The sequence below is a fragment of the Equus quagga genome, chromosome 22 (genome assembly GCF_021613505.1).
Source record: "Equus quagga isolate Etosha38 chromosome 22, UCLA_HA_Equagga_1.0, whole genome shotgun sequence".
Lineage (NCBI taxonomy): Eukaryota > Metazoa > Chordata > Mammalia > Perissodactyla > Equidae > Equus > Equus quagga.
The window spans coordinates 6,105,363-6,120,270 of NC_060288.1; the positions used below are offsets into that span (position 1 = coordinate 6,105,363).

The 14,908-nt window shown below is 36.7% G+C and overlaps 1 protein-coding gene across 1 annotated transcript in view; it reads right to left on the reverse strand.

Annotated features, from left to right (window-relative positions):
• Positions 1–3,794: 3,794 nt before the first annotated feature.
• Positions 3,795–14,908, reverse strand: part of BAG4 (BAG cochaperone 4) — a 32,829-nt gene continuing 21,715 nt past the window's right edge. Inside the window, exons 3-5 of the mRNA XM_046648851.1 lie at positions 9,141–9,395; positions 8,325–8,579; positions 3,795–7,581 (exon numbers count right to left, since the gene is read on the reverse strand). Of these exons, the coding sequence (XP_046504807.1) occupies positions 7,096–7,581; positions 8,325–8,579; positions 9,141–9,395 (996 nt within the window). The 3' untranslated portion in view covers positions 3,795–7,095. The remainder of the gene's footprint in view (positions 7,582–8,324; positions 8,580–9,140; positions 9,396–14,908) is intronic.

The following is a 14,908-nucleotide window of genomic DNA, read 5'->3' on the forward strand; positions in this document are numbered from 1 at the left end:
GTAAGGCAGGGCTCAAAAAGAAAAACACCCACACTCAATGTCAAAAGGGACACAACTGAAAGAGATCCCAATGGCCCAAGCAAGACAATTTGAGCAACAACATAAATAAGATCATATTAGATCTGTTAGATCTAATAGAAAGATCTACTAGATCTATAAGAGCATAACACCAGGTATAAAATAAATGAGCCCATACTGATATAAATGATTAATTAAACAAACAAATAGATGGGAGAGAACAGACAAATCTCCCTTGCAGGGGAAATTCCAAATAATTTATGTAGATAAACACCCTCAAGGAGGTGGAGGATAAGTCCCCACTCCCTAAGGAGAAGCCGCATATAGTGACTTCCTTCCAAGAGTACAGTAGGAAGAAGGTCAAAGTAACTTTATAGTGGAGAAACCTGACAAACACTACCTCAGCCAGCTGATTAGGGTTAACATCAATAGTGTGTTATATTTATAGTATATACATTTGATATATGATGAGAAGGGCACTTACCTTCGTGCTCTTACTCCCCAAATCCCATAGCCCCAGTGTAATTATGAGAAAAAGATCAGACAAATTCCAGTTCAGGGGCATACTACAAAATATCTAACCAGTACCCCTCAGGACTGTCAAGGTCATCGAAAACAAGGAAAGTCTGAGAAACTGCCACAGCCAAAAGGCTCCTGAGGAGATATGATGACTAAATGTAATGTGGTATCCTGAATAGGATCCTAGAAGAGGAAAAGGATGTTAGGTAAAAACTAAGGAAATCTGAATAAAGTATGGACTTAGTTAATAAGAATCTGTCAGTATCGGTCAATTGTAACAAATATACAGGACTATCAGGTGTTAATAACAGGGTGTAGGGTATATAGGAACTCTGTAGTATCACAATTTTTCTGTACTCCTATTCTAAAATAAGTTTATTAAAATAAATCTAGTTAGAAAATGGGCAAAAGACATGAACAGACATTCATGGAAGAGAATACACAGATAGCAAATAAGCACATGAAAAGATGTTCAACATCATTAACCATTAAGGAAATGCAATTAAACCACCGTGAGATATCACTATGCACCTATCAGAATGGCTAAAATAAAAAATAGTGACAACACCAAATACCGGTAAGGAGGCAGAGAAACTCATACACTGATGGTAGGAATGTAAAATGGTATAGCTACCCCTGAAAGTTAGGTAGTTTCCTAAAAAATTAAACATGCAACTCTCATGTGACCTAGAACTTCACTCCTGGCATTTATCCTAAAGAAATGAAAACTATATCCAAACAAAAATCTATACATGAATGTACATAGCAGCTTTATTCATAATAGCCCAAAATTGGAAACAACCCAGGTGTCCTTCAACAGGTGAACAGTTAAACTGTGGTACATCCATATCATAGCCTACTACTTAGCTATAAAAAAGCACTGATACAGGAAATGACTTGTATGAATCTCAAGAGAATTATACTCTGTGGAAAAAAAGCCAATCTGGTTTGGTTACATACTGTAAATGGTTACATACTGTACAATTCTCCTTAAATAACATTCTTGAAATGACAAAATTTAGAAATGGAGAACAGATTAGTAGTTGCCAGGGGTTTAGTACGGTGGGAAAGGAGAAGCAGGCGTGCCTATGAAAAGTCAACAGGAGGAGAAACTGTGGTGATGGAATTGTTCTGTATCTTAACTGTATCATGGTCAATATCCTGGTTGTGACATTGCAGTAAAGTTTTGCAAGATATTACCAGTGAGGGTAATAGGGTACATGAAAGCTCTGCTTTATTTCTTAAATCTGCATGTGAATTTACAATTATATCAAAATAAAAACTTTAATTTAAAAGATACAGTACTGCCAGTTAAATTTCAATTTCAGAAAGACAATCATTTTTAGTATCAGTGTGTCCCATGCAATATTTGGAACATACTTATACTAAAAGATGAGTAGTTGTTTATCTGAAATTGAAATGTAACTGTAGTCTTGTATTTTTTCTGGCAATACTACTCTCAGCATTAGCTTACCAAGATAAAGTATATGTTGCAAATAAAAGAACATTTAAGGGTTGGCTGAGAGAAAATGTGCCCTGCCCCAGAAACCCCTAAATCCTCACTCTCAGCAGCTGGCACCTCCTCTGCCTCACATTTTATTACAACATATGTGCCCACTACTCGTGGTGAGAAAAGTCACATAAAATATAAAACCCTCCTGTTCTCACACAGGAGTGAAAAATTATCCAGATAATCTCCCCTTCCAATTTCAGATTTAAAATAGCTATCCTCCTCCAAGAAAGATTATGAAAAAATAATTAAACAGAATAGTCAGGAAAAATTTTCTAGAAACAATTCTGGGTCTCCAACATAATAACACTGTAAAAAACACACCAAGAACTAAAAGGCATCTGAGAAATCTCTAACGTGATGGAGATCAAAAAAGAAACGAAAAAGCTACTTTGGAGAAAATCCATTATTCAAGAAGAAAAAGCATGAAGAAATTATCATTAATATCCTCAGAGATATAAGATGCCCCGACCACAAACAAAACAGAATCCCATAAAGGAACATAGAGAATAAAAAACATTCTTAGAAATTAAAAAAGATGATAGAAGAAATATAAAACTCAATGAAGAGCTACAGATTAAAGGTGAGTTAATCTCCCACAAAGTGCAGCAAAAAGGCAAAAAATGAAACAGAGAAAAGTAAATCAAAGAACCAGTCTAAGAGGTCTATAACAGAAATAGCAGGAATTCTAGGAAGAGTTAACAGAGATTAGGAGTTAACAGGTTGAGAAGGAAAATTAACACACACAAAAAATCCAGAAAATTGCACAGGACTTAAGGGCATGAGTTTCCAGTAGGAAATGTGCCAGCAAAATGGACAAAAACAGACCCATACTAAAGCTATACTGCTGGGAAACTTCAGAACAGAGGGGTAGAAAGATCTTATAAGCTTCCAGAGAGAAAAATCGTGTTTTATACAAAGGATCATGAAAACACATTTTCAAATATGCAAGATGTAAAAAAATTATTTACCATGCACCCAGGAAGCTACTAGAGAACAGACTCTACCGAAATGAGGGAAGAGACTAAGCAAGGGAAGACAGGTACAGAAAACAGGAAACCAACAGGAGAGGCAAAGAGAATCCCCAGGATGAGTTGAAGATCCCAGAATAACAGCATGCGCCGGGAACATACCAGTTCTCCAGTCAGAAACCTCCAGAATAGACTTCTTCAGGAGTTTGAAATGGATAAAATATGTGTCTGGGCATCTTAAGAGATTTAGACAAATGCTAGAGGGTTTGAGGTCAAATTAGTCATAAGTACATAAGCAGACAAAATAAATAAGACACGATTAAGTCCAGGGAAAAAAGGAATTGTTCAGGAAAGGGAAAAGTAATCACAGTTTACTACATGACTGCGTTCTGATTAGCTTTACATAGTTATAATAATGTACAACAAAATTACCATATAACTAGATTGAGAAATTGAGGCAATGAGGACTGAGATGTGAGTATGGTAGCAACAGAAGAGAGAAACCTAAGCCTTCATCCTCTATAGTAGAAAATCAATAGGAATGACCTAAAATTGATAAATCAAGAAGAAATAATACAATTGTTTTATTTAAAAATACGTAGGGGCTGGCCCCGTGGCCGAGCGGTTAAGTTCACGCACTCTGCTGCAGGTGGCCCAGTGTTTTGTTGGTTCGAATCCTGGGCGTGGACATGGCACTGCTCATCAAGCCACGCTGAGGCAGCATCCCACATGCCACAACTAGAAGGGCCCACAACGAAGAATATACAGCTATATACCGGAGGGCTTTGGGGAGAAAAAGGAAAAAAATAAAATCTTTAAAAATATGTAGATAACTTTTTTAAAAACTTAATAGAAAGTGGTTGCTTTTATAGAAGGAAAAATGGGAGTGGGAGGAGAATGCTCCTTTTCATAGAATTAAATCTTTAAACTCATAAGTTCCACAGAATTGACTCTTTAAACTCATGACTTTTTTAAAAAGAAAAAGATGAAAAACTCCACTCATCAACTATCTATCCCCAAAAACCATTTTTTAAAATGCCAATTTAATTTATATTCTTCAACTTTTTTAAAAAACCTGCCTACCTTTAACAGTACTACATTAACCAACTGAAGAACTGTTTTCAAAATCCTATTTTTGAAAGCATTTAAAAGAATTCCAAACCAACAATGTAGAGACAAGCATAAAGCATAGGTCTTCCCCTAGATACTTCATTAGAGCTTATTTGCCTAAATATTTATATCAGTGGTTATATTTGGAACAAAAGTGGCTTATTGTAAAGAAGACATAGTTGTGTTTAACATGCCAGGTCTGGGTAACTTTATTCAAGATTTTGACAAAAACTATCCCCAAAGTAATATAAATTTAGACACTTTAAAAAAGTCCAGATGTGAAATTTCAAGAAAATTTTGAATTCAGTCTAAGGTCAATACTAAGTCAAAAACTGAACCAAATCCACGAATCCTAAATACTATTTTCCTTTTTAAGTTCATTATTGTTTCTGAAACAGGTCACCAACTTAATTTTCCTTTCTCTGATATTGGTATTTGAATCATTTTAACATGGTTTACATTTTTAAGTTCTAAGTTTGTACTTATCCTGAATATCTTATTATAATTAAAAATATAAATCCAGAAGTGATAACCTTTCCTTACAGAAGAATTCCAATTAATAAATGTAGACAGAATTAGAGCAATAGAAAATCACCATTAGCACACCACAGTAGTAACAGACACAAGCAAAATCTGCCAACGGACACAAAAATGAGTGGGCAAAAGTTAAAGCAGAAACAGGACATTTGCATAGTCTCAAAGTATCTCCAGCAAATATTTAGTCATTACAAAGGAAACATAGTAAGTTTACAGTAGAGAATCCTAGCAGACACCACCTTAGGTAGTGGTTAAGGTTAACAATACCAGAAATACATTACAACATCAAGTGTCGTGATACACTGTCACAGGCTGGGAAAAACTAGAGACGACAGCTAAATGCAACGCAGGATCCTGGATTGGATCCTGGAACAGTAAAAGGACATTAGTGAAAAGACTAAGAAAATCTCTATTTGTTAAACTCTACCTTAGCTAACAGTATTGTATCAAGGCTATTTTCTTAATTTGACAAATGGTCTATGGTTATGTAAGATGTTAACTAAGGGGAAGTTGAGTGAAGAGTATACAGAAACTACTATTTTTACAACTCTTCAGGTCTAAAATTATCTCAAAATTTAAAAAAATAACTTTAAAAACATACACACACACATATGTATATATGTGCATGATGTGTATATATATCTCAAGTCTTCATGGAAACTGGTATCTTGGGCACTCAGTTAAATAGTAGTGTTCTCTCCTGAATTAGTCATTGTCTCACTGGTTTACATTAACTTAGCTGTAAGGTTTTTCCTCTTGTAAATTTTTAGTTTCAAGTACAATTTTCTAATTTTCATAGAAAAGTCTTTTTTAACATTCCTATATTCAGCCAAAAATAAAAATCCTAGAATAAAAGTATCACCATATTATCTCATAAAATACTCACCCCAACCATAAGACCCAGCCAATATTTTTACTCCATTTCTTCTCATCATATAATATATTTGAATTGTTTTTGTTTTGTTTATGAGAAGAAGAGAAGGCTGATAGATTTATTATCACTAATAGGCCTGGCAGTCTAGAAAAAAAAATCATCACTTGGATATCTTATTAAGAAACAGCTGTTTTCCCAATGACAGATACTGTATACTAGAACTCACTTCAGATGTAAAAAAGTAAGTTTTTAACCTAAATCTCTTCTATACGATAGCATAGAGCTACCCAAGCAAGCGCAGCTAAGACCCCTTCAAATACCCCTTCCTTAAATTTGGCTCTAAAATGACTGTTACTAACGGTAATAGAATCTTTTTTATAAAACAAGTAATATTGTCTATGCAATTTAGGGAAATAAACATCAAATCTACCTTTAAAAGAAGAAAATAATTTCCCACTCTAGCTATGGCTGATTCATTCCCTGAGCATGATTCCTCTTTTACCCTCATTGTTTTTTACTATAAACTGAGCTGAAATCTGCTCATAGGGATCTTGATGGTGAAACTAATATTTTAGATGGAGAACAGTCTTTTCAAATAGTCATATTACTTCTGCAGTTACTATTTCTACTCACCGTGGCATTTAATTTTTCATCTGTGTCTATCACAATGCCCCTAATGGAAGCAGCAGTAGTGAAAAGATAAATAAGAGGGAAAAAAATTTTTTTTAAGTGGATCTTTATCCAAATACAATAAAAAAGCAAAAAAGAAAAATGGCTACAAACATTTTCACTCCTATGCCCATGCCATTTCCAAATTCACCTTTCACTATTAACATGAAAAGTAGAAGTGGTAAAACTCTAACCAATGATCTATACAAAAAAGGAGACAGTTTACCTCAGGAACTCACCATACATTGCAATATATTCAAGTGGTGAAAAGATAAAAATTCATTCAGGATTGCCATACTATCTGGCTGTCAATACAGTCTCTTGAATTAAACATATTACTACAAAATGTACCAACAAGTAGAGAATAATACTATATTTGTGAACTGCAAATAACAAAACAAAACAGAGGTCCAAGAAGGCTAAAGTCCAAGCTGTAATTTACACATGAAGTGTATGTTGAAAGCAGTCACAATGTACAAAAATGTGACAAGTAATCCAGACGTTTAAAAGAACAGAGCCTGTTTGTCTCAGACTATATCCAGCCTCATCTGGTAGGTTTCTGTTAAGCCTGTTACATAACGTGTATTTCCTTCCTGCTGATAAGAAGCAGCTTGCAGATATCCATAAACTTCTTAAGGAGTGAATCTACTTGGCAATATTGATAACTCCACAGTTCCCTATTACATTCATTGGTCTAAAAACTGAAAACAATTCATAACTAAAATGTTCTTCCAAGTCCTTTACCAGTTTTTCAAGTTTTACTTCAAAGAAAGTTGGAATGTATTGCTTCTTGTCATCAACAGGCATTTCAAAAAGAGGGTAATTAACCAAAATCAAGAGTTCTTTGGTCAAGTTAGTAACAGGCTTCCCCTTTGTTCTAAATCCTTTCATAATCCTTTTTTTTCCAGTTTTTCCAGTATGGCCTGAATTTTACAAACAGCCTCTTTCCGGGCCTGCCGAACAGAGTCTTGGCCCCCAGTTTCAACTGAATCCAGTTCCAAAAGTTCCTTGGTTAGCATTTCTTCCAGAAGCCAGTATGCTTTGTCTGTCTTTTTCCCTACAAATTCTTCTACTTCTTGCTCAAGATATTGGACCTTCTCCAGCACATGTATGATTTTTTTAATACTTGGGGGGGTACCTTCATCTGAAGATGAACACTCTTCTGGAAGATTATTACTTTGATCTTGATTGCTGGGATGTTCGTTGGTGGCATTACCATACAGCTGGGGCTCAGCACTATATTGGACTTGGGCATCCAAAAGGTCTGAATTATCATTGTTCACAGTTCCCGAGGACTCGTACTGATGGACAGTGCAAGGAAAGCTGTGCCGGCTCATGCCTTGATCTGATTGGCTGTTGGGATATGAGGAATCCTTGGAGTGGGAGAGCAAAGAGGGGAAAAAAGGTGTTTTAATGGGAATCCATCAACATCAGATTTGTTAGCCCACATCTTTCACCTGACCGGGAAGGTACATGAAAAGCTTCCCCACCACTAAAACTGGACCTCGCTCCTTAATCATTTGAGAAAAACAGCCCTAAAAAGATAAAAGGGAATGCACTGTCAAGCAAAAGGCAGAGAATTCCGGAGAATAATGGCTGGAATCCACCCGGAGGCACGTCATCATCAGGAACACCTCATAATCTAACCCTTACCACCTCACAATCCACTCAGTGACTTAATAAATAGGAATTAGAGAGTTTTTCCCCTAAAGAGTTAAAACCTTAAGACAGATCTTGAAAAGGAACCTAGCCAAAAGCAAACGATGTTCAAGTCTATGGTTTGATTAAGCCATACAATTTCACATTAGTTTTGTCTTGTCTATAGACTGAGGTAAAATACAATCTTTGATGGTGTTTAACATTCAGAGTATTACGACAAACAGTAAATGAACATTTTCCTGTCTTTTAAAAAAAGGATGTGAACCTAAAACTGCTCTAAAAATGAAGTCTATTTAAAAAAAAATAAAAAAGGAAACTTGGCTAGGTAAAACTATAGGTAACAGTCACCACTTTTTGTATTACTCCCCATTTAACAGAGACCAGTGCAGAAAAGTTCTGTGTTGTGCTCTCTTAATTACCCAAGCATCAAAAGAACAATGTTTAGAAGGTCTCCTACCTTGGGCTGCTGGGGCGGTGGTGATGGAGGTGGCTGAGGAGAGCCACTGCTGGGCCATGGCGAAGTACTTTCATTCATGTACAGATTCCCAGGAGGTGCCGAGGGCGCAGCTGAAGGCCAGGGGTAACGGGTTCCCATTCCATAAGCACCAGGAGACACCCATGAATCCTCTTGTGGTCGTACAGTTGGTCCTGGCTGTGGAACACTACGATTACCATCCCCATAAGGATAATGGGGCAGGGTCATTCCAGGGTTCTAGATTGAGAGGGAGGAAATATGGTGGTCATTGCTAGAAAACAAAACTTACAGAAGTAATGAAAATATTCTAATATAAACAGATTCTGAGATGCTTCCTCTCTGCTTAACAGAGTATACTTTAGCTGCTACTGGGCTAAACTGTAGCAGCTCTAATCAGTTGCAATAATTTCTCCAAGCCTAAAAAAGCTTGGTTCCAAAGATACCAGGGGCAAATTTGGTGACACTCAAACTCAGAAGGTATAGGGCCTAAAATTCAGTGGCTGAAGCATAGCATAGGTCTGCCCCATAGATACTATAAAATAAGTGGACCCATATGCTATAAGGAAGCATAAATAAAGACATATTAGAACTCCCCTTGAGTGAACAGAGAAATAAACATGGTATCATTCAGAGAATATTAAAAAATATAAACTAACCTCTTGAAGTGAAGAGAGAGATAAACATGGTATCATTCATAAAATATTAATATAAACCTAACCTCTTGAAGTGAACAGAGAGATAAACATAGTATCACTCATAGAATATTAAAAAATATAAACCCAAAAGAAAAATGCTCACCTGTGCAGCAGGATATCCTGGAACCTGCCCCCTAAGAGGGGGTGCTTCAGTCTGGCAGTCCTGCTGGGGATACATCCAACGAGAGACTGGGGTTGGGCTGTTGCCAGGTGAACAGTAAGTGCTTGGAACCTCTGTGGAGTAATTGGTCTGAGTATATCCAGGTGTGTAATAAGCCCCAGAGTATGAGGCAGTATTTGCCCCGGGGCCAGTGGGGTATGGTGGGCCATATGCTCCATTTGTGTAAGACTTCAAACTCTGTTAAGAGCAAAGTTGAGAGAAAAAGATGAATGAGTAGAAGAGCTGAAATGCCCTGACTTAATACCCAACTTTGAAAACCTTGGGAAGAAAAGAAATCAACAATTAATGAAAACATGAACTACTTAAGCAATCTTTGAAGCATTCATTCTCTCATATGTTATAATCATATATCATGTACTAAACTCAGATTATCACTTTAGAGTCTGTGTCATAACAATGGGAGAGGATACTTTGATGAATGATGAAGTTATTTATGGCCCCAGAACAGTGCTTCAATAAGCATGCCTAACAGCAGAGAACTTGTACCCACCAACTGGGAGGAGATTCTGGGAAAATGGCCAGAGAAAGAAGAAAATAACCATGATACAACAGAAAGAAAAAAAAAGACTACAGAGACAGACCTAGCTCTGCCATAGGCTTTGTATTTAACCTCTCTGAGCTTTAGTTTCTCCACGAGGAAAATGAAGATCATAACTGATCTTGCAGGGTCATTGGGAAAATTAAATGAGATGACATATATTAAATGCTTAGGATGGTGTCTGACACATAGTATGCCCAATAAACAGTAATTACTTATAACATCATTGTTGTTAGTAGTATTATGCCAAGGTCAAGAAATGAACCCAAATCTGACTCCAAAGCCCGTGTTCTTTGTACTATCGCACTCTGCTTCCCAAACAATAACAGCAGACAAATTACTCATATATCGCTTATTGTAGTTTTGAATCACCTATCCAGATTATTACTGACACCCAGAATCCTCAGTTTAGTAATCCAAACAAGATTAAAGCTAGACTCTAAATTTAGATGATTACATTAATGTTTTCTATTAATTTCTATTTTACCTTTTTAAAATGGTAAAAACATAGAATCAAGTTTTCCTGTACTCATCTAAGACTACATAATCTTTCCCACTTTAGAGAGAAGAATAAGAAAAGAATCCTGTGGTGTTAACTACACTTATTGTGGTGATCATTTCACAATGTATACAAATATCGAATCATTATGTTGTACATCTGAAACTAATATACTGTTATATGTCACTTATACCTCAACTAAAAAAAGGAATCCTGATATCTTGTACAACTGTTAGTGACTAAAGAAAATGAAATTCAAATTTGATTCCTACTCTAACACATCAAAAAGTGAGATGGAGTGAAGTGGAAGGGAGGTCATAATTCTGTGGAAAATAAACTCTTAGCCATACTTTTACGCAAGAGGACAAAAGACAGGCTATTATCACCACATGGCCAAAGAATTCCATGCAGGGACAGGTGCAACAGAAGATCCAGTAAGGCAGTGCCTGAGCAGGAGGACAATGAACCACCCCTTTGTTAAAGCCACCACGAAGCAGGCTGTTAAGGTCTTCACCTGTCAGTTGCTGTGCCTAAACAAAGACTCCCTTAATACAACACACACAGTTGGAGACTTGACAAAACATCATGTGACTTTTTGTACTGTTATTCAACTTCTAGAAATCCTTCCAAAAAAAATGATTCAACTAAAGAAAAAGGTATAGGCATGAATTTGTCCATCACAGCATTATTTATAATCACGCAAAATTGTAAACAACCTATATGTCCTAGAATAACGGAATGACTAAGGAGATCATGGGCAGTTCACTGAGGGAATTTTATTCTGTCTTAAAAATTCACTGTTAGAACTAACCAGGTATTTAATGATTGTAAAGAATTATTTTTAGAGTTTTTTCTTTAAGTTTTAATAATGGCATTGTAATAATTGTTTTTAAAACTTTCCTATAATTTAAAGATATGTACTCAAGTATTTACAAGTGAAAAAAAATGATATCTGGAATTTGCTTCAAAATACTCCAAGGATACAGATGAAACAAGATGGCCATGGATTGATAGTTGTTGATGCTGAGAGATGAGTACATTACTTTTCATTGTGTTTGAAAATTTCCTTAATATTAAAAAAAGGAGTTCTTTTTATTTGACCTTATAACATAGAAAGTACACACGATAAATGAAAAGTCTTATAAAAAAGTATTGTACAATAAGTTTAAAGCTGTTAAACATGATATGGAAAAGGCTGAAAACAAATTTACAAAAATATGGATATATTAGGGTAGCAGAAGAGCGTTTTTACCCCTTTTATTTTCCAAATTTTTAATAATAAACTTGTGTGACTTTTCATAATAAAAAAACTTCTGTGCAATTAAAAATGTCATGACATCCCAAGTGTGTCTAGAATCCAGTGGGCCACTAGCACCACAGCTACTTCACTGAGGCCCAAGGACACTATTTCAATGAAAGAAAACTTGTGTCCGAGGACAGCAAGCTATGATTTGAAACTTGTCAGTTGACATAGCAACAGATGAAATCTGAAACTGAGCAACTACAGGAAGAATTAAATAAAAATCTTTGATAGTCATCGAATTTCTGTAAAAGTCTCATTCTGAACTCCAGAAAAAATCAAGAGACTGGAGCTCTTAAAACTCAGAGAAATTTCAACTGCTGCTCTTGTTCTAGATATAAAGGTAGACGTGACTTAGCATTCAAAGTCAAAACAATGTCACACCATATGGCATCTCATTGCAAGTTAAGATTATCCAGCATGAAATACTTCCCAACGCTGGTTTCACAGTTGATGGATGTTGTGTAGATGCAGAATCCAAAGAGGAGAAAAGTGGTCAGGGTTCTCACCCAGAAAGCGGTACGCTGCTCAGTGGATTCCCTTCCCATTTGGTATATGAATATCAAACAGCAACGAGACCCAGTCCAAGCAAAAAAAAAGTGATTTCCTTTAGCACAACTCCTATTGTGCTATCTTGAAAAACATGGAAGCCTTCACCCAAAAGTACTCCAAGACTTCATAATTATCAGCAGTTGACAACAACTTGAATTTCTCCTACTAGTCATTTTTGGAATTGCCAAATCTATTATCATCCACCAGTTGCTTCTTCATGCAATATCTCTACTTGTAGAACTATTCTAATTTTTGTCCCATAGGAGCTCCTGACCACAGTACTTAATAAGCTGTATTTTACAACCCAGTTCCCCTTTAAACTAAATGAAGATGTGTTACAGGTTTCGACCAACATCTTTTTGTATCATGATTTTTCAATTCAGAAGGTTATAAAAGGACTTCAGTTTTCTTTGTTAGAACATTTCTAGTCCCAGGCACTAATTGTTCCGTGGTGTAATCTCCCAGAAGCCAAGAGAATATCTTCTTTATTAGAAAATCAGTGTGAAAACATGCAATGCCTTTCATCCTTTAGGAGGTACATGGAAAAGAAGCTTTAGAAAAGCAAACTGCATTAATAACCAATGAGAGGGTTTTAAACAAACAAAACCCAAAATTATTACCAGAAAACCTGATACCAGCCCTGATATCAGTTTCCCTACATTAAACCCAGCATATGTGGGGTTAAAACCAAAGCACTCATGCCCTGCTTACTCTCTGGCTTCCTGGCTCCAGAATTCATTATGTGCCATGGAGACAAATGGCCAAGGACAGCCACCTGGATTTGTTATCTCCTCCTCCTCCTCTCTGCAAGTAGTCTCAAGGCCAAACACAGGCTGGTGGAAAAGCTCCGACCAGCAAGGCCATGTGCTCCCCCTCCCCTACCTAAAACCCTGAATAAAAACCCTTCCTTTTAGCTTTTTGGGGAGTTTGAGATTTCAGCGTTAGCTGCCCTCTCTCCTTGCTCAGCACTGTCCAATAATAAAATTCTTACTTTCTTCCACTACACCCGGCATCAGAGATTGGCTTTCTGCACAACAGGTGAGAGAACTCACTTCAGGTTCAATATCAAACCTGCAAGTTTAAAATACAAATTACTTACTGATTTTGAGATGTCTCCATGAGTTCATAATTTCTTTCTTTCTTTCTTTCTCTCTCTCTCTCTTTCTCTCTTTCTTTTTCTGGTGAGGAAGATTGTCGCTGAGCTAATATCTGTGCCAATCTTCCTCTATTTTTTGTACATGGGATGCCACCACAGCATGGCTTGATGAGTGCTGTATAGGTCTGCACCCAGGATCCAAACCTGTGAACCCCGGGCCACCGAAGCAGAGTGTGCAAACTTAACCACTATGCCACCAGCCAGCCCCTGAGTTCATACCTTCTTTTCCCAAATACCCACTAGGTCGACGGATCACAGAGCTGAGACTTGCATGTTTACAAAAGAACATGGAGTCAGAAGACTATGTATTAGCCTTGCAGTTGCTAAAGATGTTGGCTAAGGATGAATGATTACATTTCAGGAATGTTTCAAAGTTTTTAAGTCTTCTTCTGTGAAGTAGCTTGGCAGCACAGCAAATAAAATACACGAGTTCCTGGCCCAGTTTCAGAGCCCTGACACAGAGGACAAAGAAGAAAATGCCTCTGTAGCTTCAGAAGACAGACTTCTTTCACCTCTAGAAGTCCTTGATGGAAATGAAGGAGTTAAGACCAAATACGAAGCAATCTTAGTTTAAAGAATGAAGAGAATACCTCACAAACTTCATCAACAGTCTGGTGAGACAAGATCTTCTGTCTCCAGAAAGACAGCCTCTGTATGAGATGGTATACTTCAGTGCTGCTCACACCCTGCTCCACGAATTGCCCTACATGCTCCTGTCAACAATCCTTACTATTAGCTGAAAAATGAAGCTCTGCAAAATGAGGGAAGCTATATTTCAAAACCTGCCCCCAGTACCTGCACAGCACATAGACTGCACCTAGAGCACAGCAGGCTAATCAACTTCGTGGATTGGTCAGAGGCCTTAGCAATATTTACACCTGCTAAAGAAATGGATGTAAATTCCACACTCTCCGCGGGGGGTGGGGGGAGCATGAAATCATGCATTCTTGGTTTATTAGAGCTGTTTCTGAATTAGAATTTTTAAGATTTACAAAACCTGCCAAATAGAAGAATGATCATGTAGTAAGGCTAACATGAGATGACAGCTAGAAGGCAAATTTAATTTTTAAAAAAGGAAACCAGTCATATCCACATACTAGTACAGGAGTCTGTTTTGGTCAGAAGATGTATGTGTAATCCCCACGTGATATTCCACCAGAAAATATACATGTGCTAACCCTATACAGGTGTCTGTATAGATACCTTTGGGTTTAGAATCCAGCTTCTGTGCTGTATCTAAAAGCTCTCTCACATTATTGCTGTTGCTTTTAAAAAGTCATTACTAAATTATAAGTGAATCTTTCTTGAAGATATGTAATATATACATGTGATAAATTCCTTTACAAAGGGGGAAAATATCATGTCTTAAGAAAATCTTTATCAATAAGATCAACTGATGAAATCAGAAAAATTAACACTGCTGAGAAAAACTGTGACTCATGACTTTAAGGAGTTTTGTCATCTTCTTATATTAACTGTAAAAGTAATGCATGCTGCTCCCCAAACTGATTTACACTCAATCCCAAATGAAAATCCCAGCTGCCTTTTGTGCTAAAATTGACAAGTTGATCCTAAAATTCTACGAAAATGCAAGGGACCCAGAATAGCCAAAACAATCTTGAAAAAGAAGAAAGATGGAGGACTC